Source organism: Urocitellus parryii, chromosome 3, assembly GCF_045843805.1.
Source record: "Urocitellus parryii isolate mUroPar1 chromosome 3, mUroPar1.hap1, whole genome shotgun sequence".
Lineage (NCBI taxonomy): Eukaryota > Metazoa > Chordata > Mammalia > Rodentia > Sciuridae > Urocitellus > Urocitellus parryii.
The window spans coordinates 960,748-980,049 of NC_135533.1; the positions used below are offsets into that span (position 1 = coordinate 960,748).

The 19,302-nt window shown below is 57.4% G+C and overlaps 1 protein-coding gene across 1 annotated transcript in view; it reads left to right on the top strand.

Moving 5' to 3' along the window:
- Ptprn2 (protein tyrosine phosphatase receptor type N2) overlaps positions 1-19,302 on the top strand; it is a 794,381-nt gene that overhangs the window by 183,111 nt on the left and 591,968 nt on the right. The window contains exon 3 of the mRNA XM_077795880.1: positions 18,177-18,290. Within this exon, the coding sequence (XP_077652006.1) occupies positions 18,177-18,290 (114 nt within the window). The remainder of the gene's footprint in view (positions 1-18,176; positions 18,291-19,302) is intronic.

Consider the following 19,302-nt stretch of genomic DNA (forward strand, 5'->3'; position numbering starts at 1 on the left):
AGTTTTGGTCACCTGCCTATCCACCCTCTCCAGGCTTGGCCCTTCTCTCCTTTGTCAGTTAGGGGAGCTCTTGGCTTGCTGCTGGGCACTTTGGCCCAGCTCTACCCTGGCCTCCTGGAAGGTCCCCACTTGTTCTTTCCATGCGGGTGTGTTTGTGTTCTTGGGAGGAAACCCTGTGACCAATCTGAGTGGTGGAGACCCTTGGCAAAATGGCTGGAGCGTTGGTTGGCAGACTTTGAGTGGCCGCCGGGGCATGGACGGTGCCCTCCTGTGAGAGCGGAGCCCCCCTACCCCAGGGGTCTGGGCAGAGAGAGGCACAAATTCAGGAAGACTGATGGCCCAGAGATGGCGGAAAGAAACCAGCACCAACAGGGAACAGGCCTGAGCCCAAGACTCCAGCAGGGAGCAGGTGAGTCACGGGGTCTGGGTCCAGGACCAGTGGAGAGCCAGAGAGCCTCCAGGCTGAGTGACACAGGGAGCTGGTGCTGGGGTCTGACCCTCCAGACTGCCCACTGTGAGGAGCCCCCGGAGGGTCTCAGCCGTCTGCACCTGCTGGGCACCAGGCCTGCTGAGGACAGGTCTGAAGGAGAAGGCAGGCTCTGTGACCGGCTCTCCCCCAAAGCAACCTGGAGCCCAGAGCTTAGAGGAGACTGGATGATGAGGATGAGCCGAAAGAATGAATCAGGTGGTTTTTCCGGTTCCTTCTCCAGTAAGCTGATCTGGACCTAGGTGTGGAGGGACATGTGCCCACTGGTCGCCCTTGGAGTGGGTGGACGCATATCATGCCCCCCACAGAGGGATCTCTCCTGAGAACTGTGCCCATGAGATGTCCAATGAGGGGAATGGTGCAGACTCTTCACTTCTCACACTGGGATGGCCTGGGTGGCAGGCTGCTGTCTCTCTCACACCCGCCATGGCCTGGGTGGCAGGCTGACGTCTGTCCAAAGCTCTTGCAGAAGGAAAGCTTTGGCCAGACTCCTGACTCAGAGGTCTGGTCACACAATTGGTCTTTCTTGAGGCTTTGGACTCGCGTATTGGCTGCCATTTTTAATCATTTTAATTTTAAGTAAGTTGCTTTCTTTATCCCTCATTTCTAGTACCGTGTGTGTGTTACTACTCATTCATGTTTGTCAGCTTCTTTGCTGAGGCTTGGTTTTTAAACAGTCCTGGTTGCAATGCAGTAGTTAAAGATGTTCATTTTGATGATTTTTTAGTGCCGACTGTGGTCTGCAGCAGAGGCCTGCAGGTAGCCTGGCTGGGGAGCCTCTGGCTGTCCCTGTCTTCCATGGTCCAGGAGCATGGCCAGTGCCTCTCTCACAGCTTGATATCCCAGACTTCTTGAAGCATTGTATTTGACACGCAGTAAGCATATCTGCGCGGTTATGCAGCCTCACCGTTATCTGTCTCCAGAACATTCTCATCCTCCCTAACCAAAGCTCTGTGCCCGAGTGCCGACTCCCTAGCCCTGGGGCCCCCTGTTCTGCTTCTCCATGGCCAGCGTACACCAAAGCAGGAGCTCCCAGGGCCCAGGGTCACAGCATGGCTGCACCCACGTCTGTCACAGGGTTGCGGTCAGCTGGGGACCCTGCGGGGGGCCTCGGGCTCTGGGGGCTGCTTCCACCCAGGCCTCAGGAGGGCACCCAGTAGCTGCCTGGGGTGTGTCCAAGGCTGGGGGAAGGCAGCCTCCACCTCTTGTGTGCATGGTACCTTCAGGAGGGAGCAGAGGCCCAGCCCCCCCACGCAGCCCCTGCAGCCCTCTCTTGCTGTCTTCCTGGAGTGGCCTGTCAGTCACGACCCTCCCACCTGTGCTCCCCGGCCACACGGGTTCATATGGCCCCACCAGCTTCATGACCAGGGAAGGGCGGTCCCAGTCTGCCTCCCAGGGGGCTTCAAGACCTCCTCCCGAGTTTCTGCTGGGAGCAGGCAGGCCAGGCAAGCGGGGCTGGGCCAGCCTCTCTGCTGTCCACCCACCTGGCAACGCAGACCTGGAGGCCTTCCCTGCAGAGGCTGCCTTGAGTCTGGGAGTGGTCAGATTGAGGGAGGGAGGGAGGGAGGGAGGGAGGGAGGGAGAGAGAGAGAGAGAGAGAGAGAGAGAGAGAGAGAGAGAGAGAGACACGAGGGGAGGCAGAAACAGGGGACAGAGCAAGAGGAAGAGACAGACATGGACACAAAGACAGGGAGAGACACAGAGACAGAGATTGGGGGAGATAAGGGGCAGAAGGAGATACAGAGGTAGAGACAGAGATGTTGAAAGGGAGCTGGGTAGATGGAGGGGGAGAGAGTGGGAACAGAGACACACACAGAGGCAGAAAGAAATGGAGAAAGAGGGGACAGGGAAAGAGAGTGGAGGGTGGAGAGGCAGAGATAAAGACAGAATGGGGGGGCACAGAGACAGAGCTAGAGAGACCAGTGGGGGTCTGCATTGGATCCGGCCGGGAGCAGGCCCACCTCCCTCTTCCCTCTCTCTAAGGTGGGCACGGCCTGAGTGGGTAGAATAGGTAGGTGAGTGACAGCCACTGTCAGCCAGGTGAGGCACAGACGATGTGCCACTCTGATCTTGGCTGTGTGCAGGGCAGGTGTGTGGTCTGTCCTGCACAGGGCTGGGGTGGTGGGCTGGTGGGCAGCTGGTTACCCGCCAGGCCATGCGGTGCTTACAGGGAGATGGCTCCGTATGGCCCCTCTCCCCCTTTCCACAGTTCATCTTCACACCTACAGGCCTGACAGGTGCGCTGCCTGGGCAAAGGGGTTCTGAGCCCGCAGCAGGTGGAGCGCTAGCTCAGGAGCCGGTCCTGCCGCCTTGCAGCCCTGCCCCAGAGCGCACGGCCAGGCTGGGCTGCATGTACAAGGAGGCTCCATCTGCTGGACGGCAGGGTCACCCCTGGGGAGCATGATTGCAGCCTGAGCTCGTCGAGGGCTGACAGTGCCAGCTCTTCCTGTCCTGGGCAATCGCTTCGTTTCCAGAGTCAGGTCCTCTCTCCCTTTAGTGTGTGAGTTAGCTGTGGGCAAGTCCTGCCCCTGGGCCCAAGACCCAGAGCTGTCTACCCACAAGTCCTGGGCACATCCTCTCTGCCCTGTCCTGAAATCTTCACTGTTTTGGGTTGTTTGTATAGGTCCATGGATGTTAAGGTCAATTGTTTCTACTGTTATTTTCAGAAAAAATCAACCCTGAAATCCAGAGAGGTTGAGCTGCCACAGCAGGGTCACACAGCTTGTTCATGGCAGAGCCAGCCCAACTCCTCTGGCCCTGCATCTCTCGACTCTTCCCACAAGTTTCGATGGTGATGGTGACAGGGTTGGGTTGGTCCCCAGAAGCTGCTCCTCCATGGAGTCAGGTTTTGAAGAGAACCCACTCTCTGCCTCTTCCTCGCACAGCTGTGAGGTACCGTGTCCTTGGGAACAGGAGCTCTGCTGAGCCTTCTGCCTTCTCTGCACCTCGGGTGCCGTGTGTCCCAGCAGAGGGTGCCAGGCAGAGGCAGGCTGGCCTCGTCAAGGGCGGAGTGGGCATCTGGGCAGACCAAGCTGGCGGTGTGCATGGTGGCTGCTGGCTGGGCTCGACTTTCAACAAGGAGGCGGAGGGGAGAGAACAAGAGACTGATGGATCCACAGTGGAGCGGGAGGGGAAGAGTGGCCTCCCCCAAAGGCCGCAGAGCTCTTGCCTCGAGCTCCCAGAACAGAACACGGGGGAAAGGGGCAGCGGGTTCCCAGTCCCACCTGTCATCTTCCACTCCCCCACCTGCCTGGTCACCTGTGAGGTGGTATGGGGCCCCGGGAGTGGGCAGGGAAGTTCTGCAGAGCTTGATTTGGGGGGCCCAGATTCTGGCTCCTAAGAAGGACCCCATCACACTCTGGTCCTGCTGTGCCATTCTTGGTGGCTCTCAAGTAGCACAAGCCATTGTGTCACCTTCTCAGCTGTTTGGACATAAGTGGATGGATGGCACGGTACATGCAGTGTGTGTGTGTGTGTGTCTGTGTGTGTGTGCGCGTGCAATGACCAGAGCTGGCCAGGGACACTCTGATAATGTGATGGAGGTGGTCAGTGTTGACAGCTCAGAAAGCCCAGGCACAGTCATTCTGTCCCCCTGTCCCCATGCGAACAGAGCGTCTGCTCAGAAAGGACCGTAGGGAATGCCTAGTGCAGTGTCTTACTTCAGGAAACAGAGAAGTGGAGCAGTTCACCCAGGATGGCAGAGCAGAGCTGTGACAGCTGGGACCAGAAGCCACCCTCCTTGGCCCACTTGACATGGTGTGGCCTCAGTTGTCTCTAACAGGACTCTGGCAGCAGGTGAGCCTGTGTCTGCAATCGCAGTTGTGCCCGGGGGTGGAGAGGCGGAGTCACGACCCAGCCTGGGTTTTGTTGCGTTGTTTTCTAGTAGAAGGGAGCAGGGTGAGTCGCAGAACTTCCAGGGCTGCAGCTGCATCTGATGGTGCCACAGGGGGTGTCCCCTGAAGGCAGTAGGACCAGGGTAGGCCACCAATCCCTCAGGACCTAGGTGTGCCTCTTGTAAAGGGAAGGGGCCTAAACAGAATTCATGGTGCTGTTCTCTTTAACTCTCAGTAAGATCCTGTTTATTCTAACAGTAACTGTGTGACCCACGGTTGGGAGGCCTGCGTGGGAGGAAGATGCAGCCCTAGGGTGCCTGTCTGTAGCCAGGTGGCTGCTGGGTATCCAGGACCAGGAGGGGGGCGGGAGTGAGCCTGATGCTGCTCAGGAAGGTTGAAAGTTTGCTGCGTGCACTGAGCTGCACGGGGCCATGGGAAAGAAGCTGCCTTTGACTCCAAGAGCGTGTGCTTTGCAGGGAGGCGAAGACTTGGAGGATCAGGTGCGATTTGTCTGATGGCCAACACTAGCCTCCCAAGTGGTCCTCTGCAGGTACTGGGCCCAGTTAGCTGCTGGACCTGGTTGCCAAGGGTGAGGAGCCAGGAGTGGGCTTTGAGCGCAGTTTGAGGCCTCCATAGGATGGCTTAGCCTCAGGTGCCTCAGGGCTGGCCACTGCCCCAGGAAGGCCAGGGCTGTTCCGGCTGTTCAGGCCTTCTAGAAGAACCTCTGAGCTGGGCTGGGCGGTGCACTCACACCGTCTCTCAGGTGCTGGGACGGGGCAGCCCTGAGCACCTTTCTTTCCACACTGAGCATTTGCTGCTTGAGCGACGGCCTGCATTGGTGCCTGAGGAGCACAGCGTCCTGCAGCTCTGCTCTGCTGCTAACGCTCTGCCTTCGCGGGCCAGCAGCAGTGCCTGCAGTGGGCAGGGTCCATCTGTCCTGGATGAAGGGAGAGCTCCTGGGCAGCTCCTCCTGCCAGTCACTCATAGGCAGCTGACCCTCCCAGGGAGAACCCAGCTCCTCTGCCTGTTGTGATCTAGTGCTCCTTAAAGGCACTGGCTGAGTTGGGGCTGCAGCGGCTCTGCTGGCTTTGGTGTGCATGCCGTGATGGGAAGGCAGGGGTGGCCTGTGCCCTTTGCCCTGGGCGTGGCTTAGACCTGGGTCCCACAGTTGGGCACCATGAGGGAACCCAGGTGTGGGCCAGACCTGCCTGGAGGGGAGCCAGTTCGGGGCCAAGCAGGGTGCAGACCTCGCCTGCCTTTCTCAAGGGCTCCAGGCCCCAAGGGGGAAGGAGCACCGAGGCCCCTGTGCATCCCACCCAATGCTCTGTCCTCAGGTGGTGAGGCTTCTTCCCAGAGTCCTTCACGATTCCTGAGAGTCGTGTTCGTGAGAGAGCAGGAGGTCCCGGTGTGCCCGAGCAGAGCTTTCACTTGTAGAGGGTGAATGTGGTTCTGAAGTGGCTCCACGGGGCTGGCTCTTCTCCATGGGCACCACAGGCGGTCGGCTCGTCAGCTCCTGGGCACTGTGCATTGGTGGGCTCACGTGACTCGGGCCCCTGGAGAAGCAGTGCAGTTGTGCCTTCTGCATTCCGTCACAAGGCAGGCTCAACCTGATGCTTGGTCTTGGGTTCTCACCTGAGCTGAGGCTCTCCTCTGGCCTGCAGCAAGGACTGAGGAGCCTGGACAGTGGCCTGTGGGAGTGGGCAGGGCCGCAGTCAGCAGGGGATGGGGCTCAGGACCTCACATGACTCTGGCAGTCCAGTGGTGGGGACAGCATGTTCTGAAATGCTGTCACTGTTCAGTGCCCTAACCTTTGGCCCTGGAGCTAAAGACAAGTGGTGGCAGGCGTGGGTCAGGGTGCCTTGGGACAGAACTGTCCTCTTTGTATTCTGATGCCCAGCCTTAATGTGTGCTGGGCGAAGGTCTCCAGGCCCGTGTGCCGGAACATGAACCTCACGGAGCTGCCCTGCAGGGAAGGGGGCTGGTCAGGGACATTGATCCTGCCAGAGGGTGTGGAGGCAGGCCAGCGTGCTCACCGCGGGGATGCATTTGTCCCTGTGGCCTGTGTGGAACAACCAGATGACCAGGCCAGAGCCACTGCCCCCAGATCCAGCACATTCTGGGAGCCCTTTAGGGAGGACCAACTGGAAGTCCCACTGGGTCCCACTGCAGTGAGCAGGTGCCAGATGGCCAGGGTCTTCGGCACAGCGTCTGCTCACAGTGGAGAGCAGTGCCCCAGGAGAGCGGGTGCCACGCTTCTCCACGGGATGCTGGGAAGCCTCAGGGCCACCTTGCTGGCCACCTTTCTTTAGGAAAGCAGTCAGATGGCCCTGAGAACCTGGAGAGCCACATTCTGGGGCATCAGGGAGCCCACGGAAAAGCCATGCCGTCTGCTGCAGGACCCCAGAGCTCCCCAGGGACACAGTGCCAGGGACCCTGCCTGGAGCAGCCCTCCTTCCCACAGCATTGCAGTCTGTCTGGGGGGCTGTGGTTGTTCCTGATCTCCCAGGAGCCCACTTGGCCAGCACCATCTGACCCTTTGCCTTGTGGATGCAGGAGGCCAGGGAGTAGTGTGGTGACCTGGATCCGCATCTGCAGCCATCACAGGGCCTTAGGATCTAGTGCAAAGGAGGAAGGACCCGGGCAGGCCTGGCTGAGGGTCGGCACCCAGCATGGCGAGTGCTTAAAGCCCACCAGACACTGAAGGGGCTTAGGTGGGAGTCAGATGACCCGTAGCTGCCCACTCATCCTGCACGTCTTGTGTTTTAGTGGGTCACACTGCAAGTGAGCAGGTGTCACATGGCCAGTGTCCTGGGACCTCACGGTGGAGAACTGTGCCCCCAAAGAGCAGGTGCCCCGTTTCTCCCAGGGACACTGGAAAAGCCACAGGAAGTGCCTCTGCCCCCAGTTCACTTGTGCCGGAGAGTCCAGCCTGAGGGCAGGCGGCTGCTCCTGTCATCGAGGTCCCGGGCACATTGGCTGACAGGCTCCCTGGGGATGGCTCCCAGGCCTGTCTGCCTCGAGGTGGGCTCTGTTGGCACGATGGCATTTCCGGGCAGGCAGCTGGCTCTCCCCTGGCTTGGGGCAGGCCTTCCCTCTGCACACAGGGGAGCCTTGGCTGCATGCTCTCAGCAGAGAGCTGTGCTGCTGATCCCAGGTGGTGGACGGTCCCCGGTGGAGCTGCCGTGTGAGGCAGTGCCCAGCTGTCGCGGGTGCCGCTCCCTCCTGTCCTGCTCGCCTGCTGAAAGGTGGAAGGGGCATGTCCACATCTGCTGCCCAGGTCCTGTGCCTCCAGCTGTGGTTCTCTGCAGTTGAACTGGAGGGGAAGGTTCCTGCTGAGCCTGGCATTCTCAGGTGACCACCTGGGCCTCCTCCTCCGTCCGCTTTGCTTCTTCCTGAGCTGGGGAGGCCTGGCTTCTGAGCCTGTACAGTTCTGAACACTGTGGCATCTCATCCAAACCCATTTCTTGAGTCAGGCTCTGGGCAGGGCAGGGTTGTGAGCATCCTCCACGGAGGAGCCTCGCAGTCTGGCTGCGAAGGAGTCCTGGTGCTGTGGCTGCAGCCAGTGGCCATCAGAGGAGAGCTCTGTGGAGGCCCGTCCTGTGCTTCCCCAGTGCTGAGGCCCACCTCAGCCTGGAGTGGCTTCCTTTGTGCAGGTGTGGATTGTCATTATCACCTGTCTGCACAGTCCGAGCCCCTTGGGACTTGGCCCTGCCCTCTGCTGTGGGTTGCCTCGAATTCCCCGCAGTCAGGGGCTGGCCCCTCGGTGGGTGCATCTGGGTGTGTGGGGCACTGGTGCAGGTGTCTGGCTGAGGTGTGTAGGGCTGGCCTTCCGTGCATGGTGAACTCTGGGTCTGGTCTTGGGGCCTGTGGGTGTGCAGCGTGTGTCCACGAGTATGGACTGACATGAATTTTAACTCGTTCTCGTGACTGGAAATGCAGTGTTAGACCCTGGTCAAAACCTGTCGCCTGAGAGCAGTTGTCGCTGTGGTCCAGCGGCAGTGGGGCCCCAGGCGGACATCTGCCGCCCTGCCAGGGCTGCTGGGCCTGCTGCCGGGAGCAGGAGCCATGGCAGGCTGGCCTGAGGGGGTGGTGGCTCCCCCTGCCCCGTCTCAGGCTCCTCAGCAGGGCTCCGGGGCTCGGCTCTCCACCCTTGCTCTCCGCACTTGCTGTCTCTGGTTTTTTGACGTAGCCTGCTATGGAGGAGGTGGTGTCTGGTGGTTCTGATTTCTGTTTCCCTCATGTCAGTGACGTTGAGCACCTCTTCATGTGGCTGTTTCCATATCTTCTCTGGAGAGATGCCGTTTGCCCTTTCTTAAAGCAAGTTGGTTTTGTGGAATTGTAGGAGCTCTTTATGGATCACACCTTTATAGATATCAGGTCTGATCTGCAGCTGTCTCCTCCCGTCCTTGGGCTGCTTTTCTTCTGTTAGCAGTGTCCTCGATGCATGGAAGTTTTTAATCTTCGTGATCATGTTATTTTATGTTTGTTCTGAGACGCTTTTTAAATGGTTACCTTTTTAAATATCCCTATTTGTCTTGACTGTAGCCTGCCCGTTTCTCAAGGCCAGTCCCCACTTTCCTTACGTGTCTTCTGATGGAGTGTGCTGGAGGGTGGACACAGGACCTCGGCCATGGCTTTCTGGGACACAGAGGCAGCTGAGCAGTGAGACCATCCCTTCCCGCCCCTGATTCCCAGTCCTTGCACAGTGAACCGCGGGGTGGTGGCCTGCAGTGCCCGGCCTGAGCACCCAGAGGGACTTGTGGTCTGTGGATTGCTGTGTTGGTCAGCATCAGCTGAGGCTAGGGCACGCCTGGGCCTCAGTGGCTTGAGGTCTGAGCTGTTCCTCCCTCGGCTTGACCGCAGGGTCCTGGGCCCTTTTGCTGGTGAGGCTCCCTTTCCCAGAGTGCTGAGGCTCGGGGCTGCTCGGCCCCAGGGAGACGCGCAGCAGCCGGAGGAGAACCAGGAAGAGGTGGGGCCCCTGGGGGAGAAACGGCTTGTCCAGTGCAGAGGCCTTCAGAGACCCGGCTGTGGTGGGCACAGACGCGAAGAGCAGTGTGCTCTGCGGCCCTCCTTTCTCTCTTACCCACCAAGCTGAGAAGTTTGTCTTCCTGGACTGAGGCCAAGCAGCTGCCATGTGAAGGTTCCTGAGCTTTCTGACATTGGGACCACGGGGTGCCCGCAGCCAGTCACACAGTCCTCCATGATGCGGGTGGTGTGAGGTACTGATAAAGAGCCTGGGCTCTGCCCCAGCCTGCCCGCCCTGGGCTGTGTGACTATGAGTAAGTCACTCCACCTCTCTGGGCCTAGTGTTCTCGGTAGTGGAAAGGGGCCTTGGAGGTTGGTATCACTTAGGGCTGAGTAAGGGCTGGATGATATGTGCTTCAGCCTAGCACCAGCCCGGGGTAATCATATGTGGCCTCAATCCTATGTTGAGAGGTGACACACAAGGGCACAAGGATCTTGTTAAATGGGTCAGAATCAGACATTCTATCTTTGGTGTAACTTTGACAACCACGTTTCCTAACCAAACCCCGGAACGCCGGTTCTGACAGCCCAGGATGGTGAGGCGGCGGCCATTTAGAAGAGTCTGGGGTGTGACTCCTGGCAAGGTCGATGGCTGTGTGCCTTGGCCTCCTCGTGGTGTAAGAAGGAGTAAAATGATCACGTGGTCCAGTCTCACTGCTGTGGCCCCGTGGCTCATGGACAACTGAAGTTGGAGCCCCTCAGCCCTGCGGGCTATGAGCCAGGCCAAGGCTTGCTGTCTGGGGAGGGCTTCCTGGTCCTGTGTCTTCACGTGGCCGGGGCGGGGACCCCCCTGGGGTCTCCTGGAGGGCACTTACCCTTCACAAGGCTCCATCCTCGTTGGCTTTGTGCCTGCCCAGCCCACGACCTAGTCGTCAGCTTAGTCCATGGCACACCGTAGAGTGTCACATCGTGGGGCTTAGAAAGTGTGAGCACGGCGTGAGTGTCCTGGGGCTCGGCTCTGCTCTGCTCTGCGTCCCACCCAGCATGGTCTTCGCCTCCTGGAAAGAACAGTACCCACACGGGCTGCGGCTGCTGAGCTGAGCAGGTGCGCTCACACGGCTTTCCGTGTGATGTGTGTACTGGCAGCAGCTCTGCAGGTCCCTCTGTCCCACTGCCTTCTGTGGCAGGTCATCGCAGTTCTGCAGGAACCCCTGGAAGTCAGGGAATTTCCAGAAGAACAGGCCTGGGCCCATCACAGGTCTCATTAAGGACTGACTGCTCCGACTGCCCCGCAATCCTGTCTCGGGTGAAGCCCGGCAGCCTCTGGATCTGGCCGGGAGTCTTGAGCCCAGTGCCTGTCACTTCCCTGGGCCTCAGAAGCCCTTGGCTGCGGTCTCCCAGTTCCCCTGGGCCCTCCTGGCCTTCTGCGCAGAGTCTGGGTGCTCTGACTGCCGCGGGTCCCTGGAGGACGGGGTGTGTGACAGCCTCCCAGCAGGAAGGCACGGGGGTCTTCCAGGGAAGAGCCCCTTCTCAGGGTTGTGACTGGCTGCCAGCGTGCCTCCTGTCGCCACAAAGAGCCGGGAGCACTTAACTGTTGTCGCCACCTGCCTGGTGGCTCCGAGGGAGCTGGGCGTGGGCGTGTGGGTCACGTGCGAAGCCCTGGGGGTCTGCTCCACTCCTGCGCAGTCTCCCTGCTGCTGGCTTTCGCAGGGAGGGGTCTTCCAGGGCATGCTCAGCCGCTAGGGCTCCAGGACTTGCACAGAAGGACCTGGGCAAGGCAGCTCCGGCCTAGAGGGCGTGAGACAGGGCGTGAGACAGGCAGGGCCTGAGGAACTCTGGGAAGGAGACAGTACGGAATTATGGAAGAGTGGTCGGGTCTGGAAGACAAGGCCCCAAGGGCTCTGCACGGTGGAGGCAGATCACTCCTTATAGCTGGGGTCCCTGGCCCTGATGCAGGCCCTGAAGATGGGGTTGCTGGCCTTGTCACTGACCTATAGGTGGGGTGACTGGCCTGGTCTCTGGTCTGGGCCTGTGGACATCAGATGTGGGGACACTGGTGTACCATGTGAGCTAAGTCTGTGTGCCTGTGAGTGTGTAATGGGGCATACGTGAGAAGGAGCATGTGTGTGAATGCATACACATGTTTAAGTGTGTGCATGTGTGTGTGGTTCTGTGTGAATGTCTCTGCACATGGGTATAAATGTCTGCTTGTGATTGTGTATGGTTATGCATGTGCACACACATGAGCATGTTACACAGGTGTGTGTGCCTGCAAGTGCCTGTGTGGGAATGTCTGTGAGTCTGTCCTTGTGTAGGTCACTCCTGATGCCCCTGTGACAGGCTGACTATCTGCCCAGCCGGTCGCTGGCCCATTGCACTGGGTTCACATGCGTCCTGTGTACATGGCAGCGCCAGCCCAGTCAGGGCCAGAGGTCCCCTGTTGTCTGTCTGGATAAAGACTGGTGCTGCCTGGAGATGGCCACCAGGGGCCACTGTTGGTGCTCTTTCCAGGCGACCATGCTTGGATGCAGGCAGTGAATGCGGGGTGGCGCTGCTTTTACTTCCTCTGAGGCGCTTCCTTCATGGACCGATGGACGCCTGCATGAGGCAGGGGAAGCTGTGGCCCCATGACAGCAGGGCTCTGGTCACCTGGTTTCCTGGCAAGCGCAGTCTGTAGCTATTTCTTGGAGCTGGGTTAAGTTCTCTGAATGCATGGGTCCTATTCTCTAGGCTTCCCACTCACACTCCCAGGGAGGTGCTGTAAGACAGACTCTGTGGTCCTTTGTCTGGGCAGCAGGGTCAGCCAGTGGCCCACAGAGAATGAACGCACTGGGTGTTTCCTGTATACAGTGCTGTGCAAACATTGCTCACGTCATAGGCCACTGCGTTGTGACCACAGACAGCAGCAAGCTGGGTTCTCCTGCTTGCTCTCGCTGGGCCAGTGACTCTGTTCATTGGGTGGCTTATTGAGTGCGTTGCCTGCCCGGATATGATTTCAGGTCACCCTCTAGTGTACCCTTGTCACAAAGCTGCAGTTGTGGCTCCTTCCCACCTCTTCCTGCTCCCAGATCAGGAGCTCTCTTCTGCCATGTCCAGGGAACTGAGACAGCACAACCAGGCTGCTGTCTAGCTGGGAGAGCTGTGTGCTGATGATCGGACAGCTGTGTGCACTGGCCTTAGTGACTTTAGTGCCAAGATGATCTTTCCACTTTGAGATCCAAGTCATGCTATCCCCACGTATTTTCAAATCCTCGAGTCCTGTAGGTCTCTGTGAAGAAAAGTTAAAAAGGCCTGCGATCAATAAAAATAGGTAAAGTTGTTAGAAACAGGAGAAGAGAAGGTGAAATTGTAGTGGATTAAAAAAGAGCAGTTTTCTGAAATCCTTGCTGTTAGAGTCGGCACAGTTAAGAAGAGCCGTCATGTCATGTGACCGACTGACAGCAGTGCTCTTGTCACCTGGGAAAGACGTCCCAGTCCCAGGGTTCTGCCAGGGCCTCTGGGTAGAGTTGCTGTGGTAGGTGAGTGTTTCTCAGCAGACGTGGTTAGGTCCTGTGGTGATCTCTCTTAGGCACTTTCCACGTGGGCCTGAGTGTCCCGGCTCCCTCCCCCAGGCAGCCTTTCACGTGGGCTGGGGTGACCTGCTTCTACACTGGCTGACTGTGCTGTCCAGGGAGGTTTGGTGGAGGGACACTCTCACGGTGGGACCTAGTCCAGCTTGTTCCAGCCACAGTCCTGGTGGTTTGACCTGATGATTCTGGGCCCTTCTCTGAGAGCCCCAGTGCTGAGCAGTCGCACTGGGTGAAGGATCTGCATCTCTGTGAGCCAGGATTCCCTGGAGGGACCTGGGAAGTGTCCATTCCATGCGTGAAGCTGGGGGTGGAAGAGCTGGGAGGAAACCAGCCCCTGAGCCTAGGCAGGAGGGAGGGAAGGGAGGGATGGAGCCTTCTCCAAGGAAACCTGAGCACACCCCACCCTGCAGGGAGCCCCTCTCCAGCCCCTGGCTAGCTCTCCAGCCAGTCCTTCCAAGTCCTGGCCAGGGGGTAGACTTGTAAAGCTTTGCGGATTCCAGTGAGTTAGGCTTCTAGCTAGTGGTGGGAGATATCAGCATAAACATCTCAGATTTCTTCAGAAAAATGGGAGGTAGCAGTTAAACAGCTCCTCATCTCTCTTCAGTCCACCTGAGTGCCAGGCATCCTAGCCGATGTCATGCAAGATGCAGAGGCTGCGACAGTGACTCCCTGCCTTCTGGGAACTCATGGAGCTACTGGGAGAGGGTGGGGCTGGAGGGACAAAGGGGTGATGAGCGGAGGTGGCTTGTGGGGTGTGCTGAGTGCGGGAGCATGTGCTTGTGCACGTGAGGGTGTGAAAATAAGCATATGTGCACAAGTACCCATGCTCGTGAGTTTTTAAGTGTGCATGTTTATATATTAACAGGTGCTCCTGAGTGTCTGTGTGTGTGTGTTTGCATTTGTGGACATGTGGTGGACATGTCTACACATGTAAGCAGACAAGCATGTGTACATTGTGTGGGGTTGAGGGTGTGTACACGAGAGTGCTGTGTTGGAGAGAGAAGCCTGTGAAAGCTCGTGCCTGTGTAGTCCCACAGACCAAGAGAGGAGGGACACTCTTAGGGCCTGGGGCAGGCGGTGTGAGTGTGTGCTGGGGGCAGTGACTTCAAGAGTGGAGATGATTTTGCCTGTGGGAACAGTGGACCAAGATGTGCTGGCTCAGCAAACTAACGAGGGGGGCTCTTAATAAATATTCTTCTGAAAATCTGGCAAAAAATTAGCACTTTCCTTTCAGATGGAAGAAACGCACCCCCTCCCTCTGGATCCCTGATCATCCTGGAATGTCCTCTCGGCTCTGGGAAGTCAGCCAGAGCTGGAGCGGCTACTCCCTTGGGTGCCTCTGCTGTCCTCAGCACGGTGTCCTGGCCCCAGGGCTGCTGGCTTTATCTCCTGCTCTCCACTGGGAGGGGAGGCTCCCTTCTAGAATCCTGAAGACACCCCAGTCGGCTGAGCTCCCCGCGGTTCCGAGTCGGGGTCCACCAGGTGGTGATGCCACTGTCCACAGAGGTGTGGCAGGTGTCGCCCTTGAGCCCGTGGCTGCCAGGATGGCCTCCGTCTGCCTGCCTCTCCAGCCTTCCTTCCTGCTCTGGACAGAGAGCCCAGGACGGCTTCCTGAAGGGGCTTGCCTCCTGCAGCTGTCTGCAGTCCACTGTGCTGTCCTGTGGGTCTACCTGGGAGGCTCCTGCCCACCTGCTTCTCTGGTCTCCCCCACTCACACATTCCTTCTCAGGGCAGCCTCTTGAGCCAGGCTCCCAACACACTGTCTGCGGCCAGCCTCCTCTGGGCCCATTTACAAGCATAACACAACTACCCTGGGCCTGAGCCTCCTGAAGGTGAGCCTGTGGTGTCCACCGTGCCCGAGCACAGGTCCCCAGCTCTTCTGTCCTGCCCCTCCAGGTCGTCGCTCAGCAGAGGTCTGTGAAGCCTTCCAAGGTAGACCCCAGAACAGTGTGCACAGGTGCCTGAGGCGGTTCCTGCGTGGAGATGTCTGTAGTGCTGGTCTGTTGGGTGAATCTGGGTGTGGGTATGACAGCGTCCCGGGCCCTCCTGCTGCCTTTGGCTGTCAGAGAGGCTGTGTGAGTGCATGCGAGTGGCCACAGACACCCATGTACACCTGGATTGTTTGAATGGTGATGACGGCTGATCATGGTTCACCTGGAGAGCCCATCGTCTCTTAACGCATTCTCTTTTATCCGCAGAACTAGGGCCTCTCACAGGCCAGGCAAGTACTCTACCACTGAGCTGCATCCCAGCCCTTTTCCAAAAAGTTTTATTTTGAGGCAGGGTCTCACCGAGTTGCCCAGACTGACCTCAAACTTGTGACCTTCCTGCCTCAAGTTGCTGGGATTACAGGTGTGAACCACTGCACCTACATAACCCATTCTGGTTTTCCCCCACATTTTTATGGGTGCATTGTACTCGTACATAATGGTGGGACTTGTCACGTATTTGCACCTGCACACAAGATGACAGTATAATTTGGCCAATTTCATTCCCCAGTATTCTATTTCTCCTTTCTCTTCCATTCTCTTCCCCCTTCCTCTATTCTATTTATCTCCCTTTGATTTTCATGAGACACCCCCACCCCCGCCTTTTCTTTTCTTATCTCCTGTGATGTCCATGGGTTGTGGGATGCTTGCACTTTGAGCCTAGGGTACAGTGGTGCAACTCACACAGCGCCGGTTCTTGAAGGAGAGACGGACCCTCAGCCTGAGTCTCACAGTTGGGCTCCAAGTCCATCAGGAGGCTGCCTGGGGGAGGTCAGCCAGGTTCAATCCTGGGGTCCTCGGTTGGTAGGCGGCCTCCTGGGGACACTGAGACACGATTCTGAAGGGTCGCCTTTCAGGCAGTCCTGAGAGTGACCAAACACCAGGTGCCAACAGCCTAATGTGGCCATGCCAGTCCTTGGGACAGTTCTAGGGGTGACACTGGCCTGGACAAGTGTGGTGGCTTGTCAAGCTGGCTCCTCTGCGGTGGCTCCCGGCCACTTGGCTGCCTGCGTGGCCCCCGTCTCCCCCTCTGAGTCTCAGGAGCCTCCGCCGTCAGATTGAAGTTCCCTTCTTCAGTTTTTTTTTTTTCCTGGTCTTAGTCTCTGATATAGTCCAGGGGCAAAGAAAATGAATGATGAATTAAATCTCAACTTTCAAATTAGTAAACAAAATCAGTTGATTTTAAAGGTAGAAATAATACCATGTGTTTAACATTCTGAATGTATGTTCAAAGGGAAAATTTCAAGGAAGTCTAATCACACTATTCTGAGAATACATTCATCACATGGTGTGCAAAAAATCAGGTTTAAGGAATGATACCTTTGTACTTCAGGCAAAGAAATAATTTGTTTAGGAAGTTCCAGAATAGATATGACTCCCCTTTGGCTGACTTTCCTTATGAAACCCTGAAGGATTGCAAGTGCTTCCTTGGGGAGCGATTCCTTACCGTGGCTCGGGAGCGCTTAGACACCCCGAGACACTCTTGTCAAGTGTGTGCTACCGAGCCCCACATGGCTCTGGTGGCCAGTGCACAGGCAGCGGTTGGCTGAGGCTTTGCCAGCCCTGACCGGGAACTTCATCTCTACAGGGCAGTGTTTCCTGGGCATGAGTAAGTGCCAGCTGCTGCTGATCCTGTGTGCTGAGTGCTGCACTGGGCACCGTGGGCAAGGGAGCCTTGTTCAGGGCCCCCGGCCTGGGCCCCAGCCTTGGCTGTGACACTGCGGCCCCCGTCCTCATTTGTGAAGGTGGGGTGGGTCCCGCTCAGTGTCCCCACGTGTCATGACTCTACCTGAGGAGGCGAGTTCTGGGTGTGCTCAAAGCACTTCTTTACTTTCGCCCTCCTCCCTTCTTCCCCTCCTTCCCTGACCCTCCTCTCTGACATGTGGAGGAGTGTGGATGCATGCTCGTGGCCGTGTGTGCAGTGCAGCATGCCAGCCGTGCTGGGACAGGGGTGGGGCGCCCTGTCCCCACAGCAGTTGTCCCGGGAGCCTCGGTGGCTTTCCTTTGAGTGAGGGCTGGGACGGGGCAGTGTGGTGGTCCCCGCTGGGGAGGACCGGCAGCTGGCATAGCTGCTCTTCAGCTGGGCCGGCCCCTTATGGAATTCTTCAGTCTGCACAGTCCCACAGAGAGAATGTGGCGTTGTGATTCGTGAGTTTGCTTTCTTTCGGTCACAAGGCAGTCGGTGGAGGGCACGCATGTCCTATCACACCAGCGACTGAGGTAGTGGGTGAATGTGCTCCTACCGATCACACTTGTTGCATTTGAACGGCCTTCTTCAGCCACACTGCAGTGAAGCTGTCACAGACAATAGGGACCTGCCCTTCTGTGGCTGGGGTCTGCAGATGGCTGCTGGTGTGGGAATCCCTCCTTTGTCAGCCATAGAAGGTGATCTGAATGTTTGACACCCCCACCCCAGGAAGCTTGTCACAAAGTGGACAGTTTGCTGGAATAAAGACTGATTAGGGCCTAAGTTAATCAGAAGGTGTGGCTTGGAAGGATGTTAACAGCAGTCATCATTTCAGACAAACGGAGGAGAACTGAAGGAACCGTCCCCTCCTACTGCAGTGGCCGACTTCTCCTGCCTCAGAGAGCAGGCCAGGTGCTCTGCTCTGCGTGGGTCCCCCAGTCCTGGGGCCTCGTCTGTTGTCACCTGCAGGATTGGCCCTGAGGGCGACTGACTTTTTGTCACGAAGATGTCAGAAGCAAGTTTCAAAAGTAAAAAAAAAAAAAAAAAGGTGGTTTAAGAGTGAGAGATAAGGGGGAGAGAGGCTGGGCACCCAGAGAGAAGCCGACGGAAAGCCCACCTGCACTGGCTTCACGAGTTCTCTCTGACTTCACGTTCATGTTTTCCACGATGCTCAGTCTTTAACTTTTATTTATTTTTACTTTCTTACCTTTCAATTAACGTATGTGTGTGTGTGTGTGTGTGTGTGTGTGTGTGTGTGATCATTTTAGGGTACAGGACTGTAGAGTGAATTCTGACGTATTATACACACAGTGAGGATGTGAGTCACGCCGGTCGTGCCTTCGTATATGAACACAGGAAAGTGAGGTCTGTTCATTACACTGTCTTCCCTGTTCCCCCCGCCTTCCCTTCCTTTCCCTCTGTCTAATCCGGTGAACTTCTACGCTCACCTTCACCCCCTTGTGTGTTGGCGTCTGCATATTTGGTTTTTTATTTAAGCAAATCTTCACTTTGCAAGTGCTTCTGGATTGGAATTGTTCTGACGTTGTGTGAAGGGGTTTCAAAGCCTCAGGACAGTGTGTGGGACCTGTCTACTTCTGAACAGGAGACCTCAAATTCCCCCTCTTCTCTGCCTTCCTCTTCCTGCAGATGGAGTGTTCGGGAGGTGCCAGAAGGTGCCAGCTGTGGATACCTACCGTTATGACGCATCTCCACTGGCTCTGCAGCACCTGAGGGTCACCTTGCAGAAGCTCTCCGGCACAGGTAGGCAGGCGGGGCCCTGCCCGGCCAGGCCTGCACTCTGCAGGGCTTTGCTGAGTACCTGGGCCTCCGGTCAGGGCAAAGTTGGGGTCCGGGTATCCAGGAGAGGCCTGTAGGGCTGGCACCAGGGAAGGGGGAGCCCCCTGGTGACCGGTCTCAGGGTCAGGAAACGTGGCCTGCTCCTGTGTGCTGGGGATTTCAGGGTGAGGGACACTAGGATGTGACGTGTGCAGCCAGAGTTGAGCCCTGAGGGGTCTGCCTGGCCAGCTGTCCTCATGTGGTGTTCTGTCCTATGATTTTGTTGTAGGAGATTCCTGTTCCTTCCTCTGTTTACCTCTCTGGGGTGCTAAGAAGATGATCATCAAAATCACAGTGATGTAAAAATGATTAATTTTGCTGCATACCTGATTCATATAGGTATAGTTTTGCTTGGTGTATAGTTTTGAATTGAGGGGCACTGTATCATGAGACTGGCCTTAGCCTCACTTGTTACTAAGATAAAGTCTCGCCTGGGCACAGGCCAGTCTGAGGCCACAGGCAGCATCACAGCCCAGAGTGTGACTGGTGAAATCCATGTCTCTCAGGGTCAGGGTTTGAGTATCCTGGCAGCAAGACTGGAGGTGGGAGCCAGGAGCTGGCATCCTGGGCCTGTACCCTGCCCTCCACACTTCCTCCAGGGCCACCTGCTCCCCAGGAGCTCCGCTGCTCCATGGACAGGTGTGGTCAGCAGGACGGGAGACACTTCTCGGCCTGCTTTTGATGCTCCAAGGTGCACTGGCTTATTGGTGAGACGCACCGAGGAGTTCTGCAGACTGGCTTCCATCAGTTCCTTAAGCCCAGGTCCTGGGCCAGGGCAGTGCTCTCCCTGGGGTGCTCACTTTCGGGATTCATTCAGGGAACCAGTATGCGTGTACATACCTGGGACCCGTCCTGTGGCTGGGGAGCTGGCCAGCTCCTGGGTTCCTGTTTTGTGCCTGGAGCTCAAAGCCCTGCAGCAGGTGGCAAGGACAGGAAG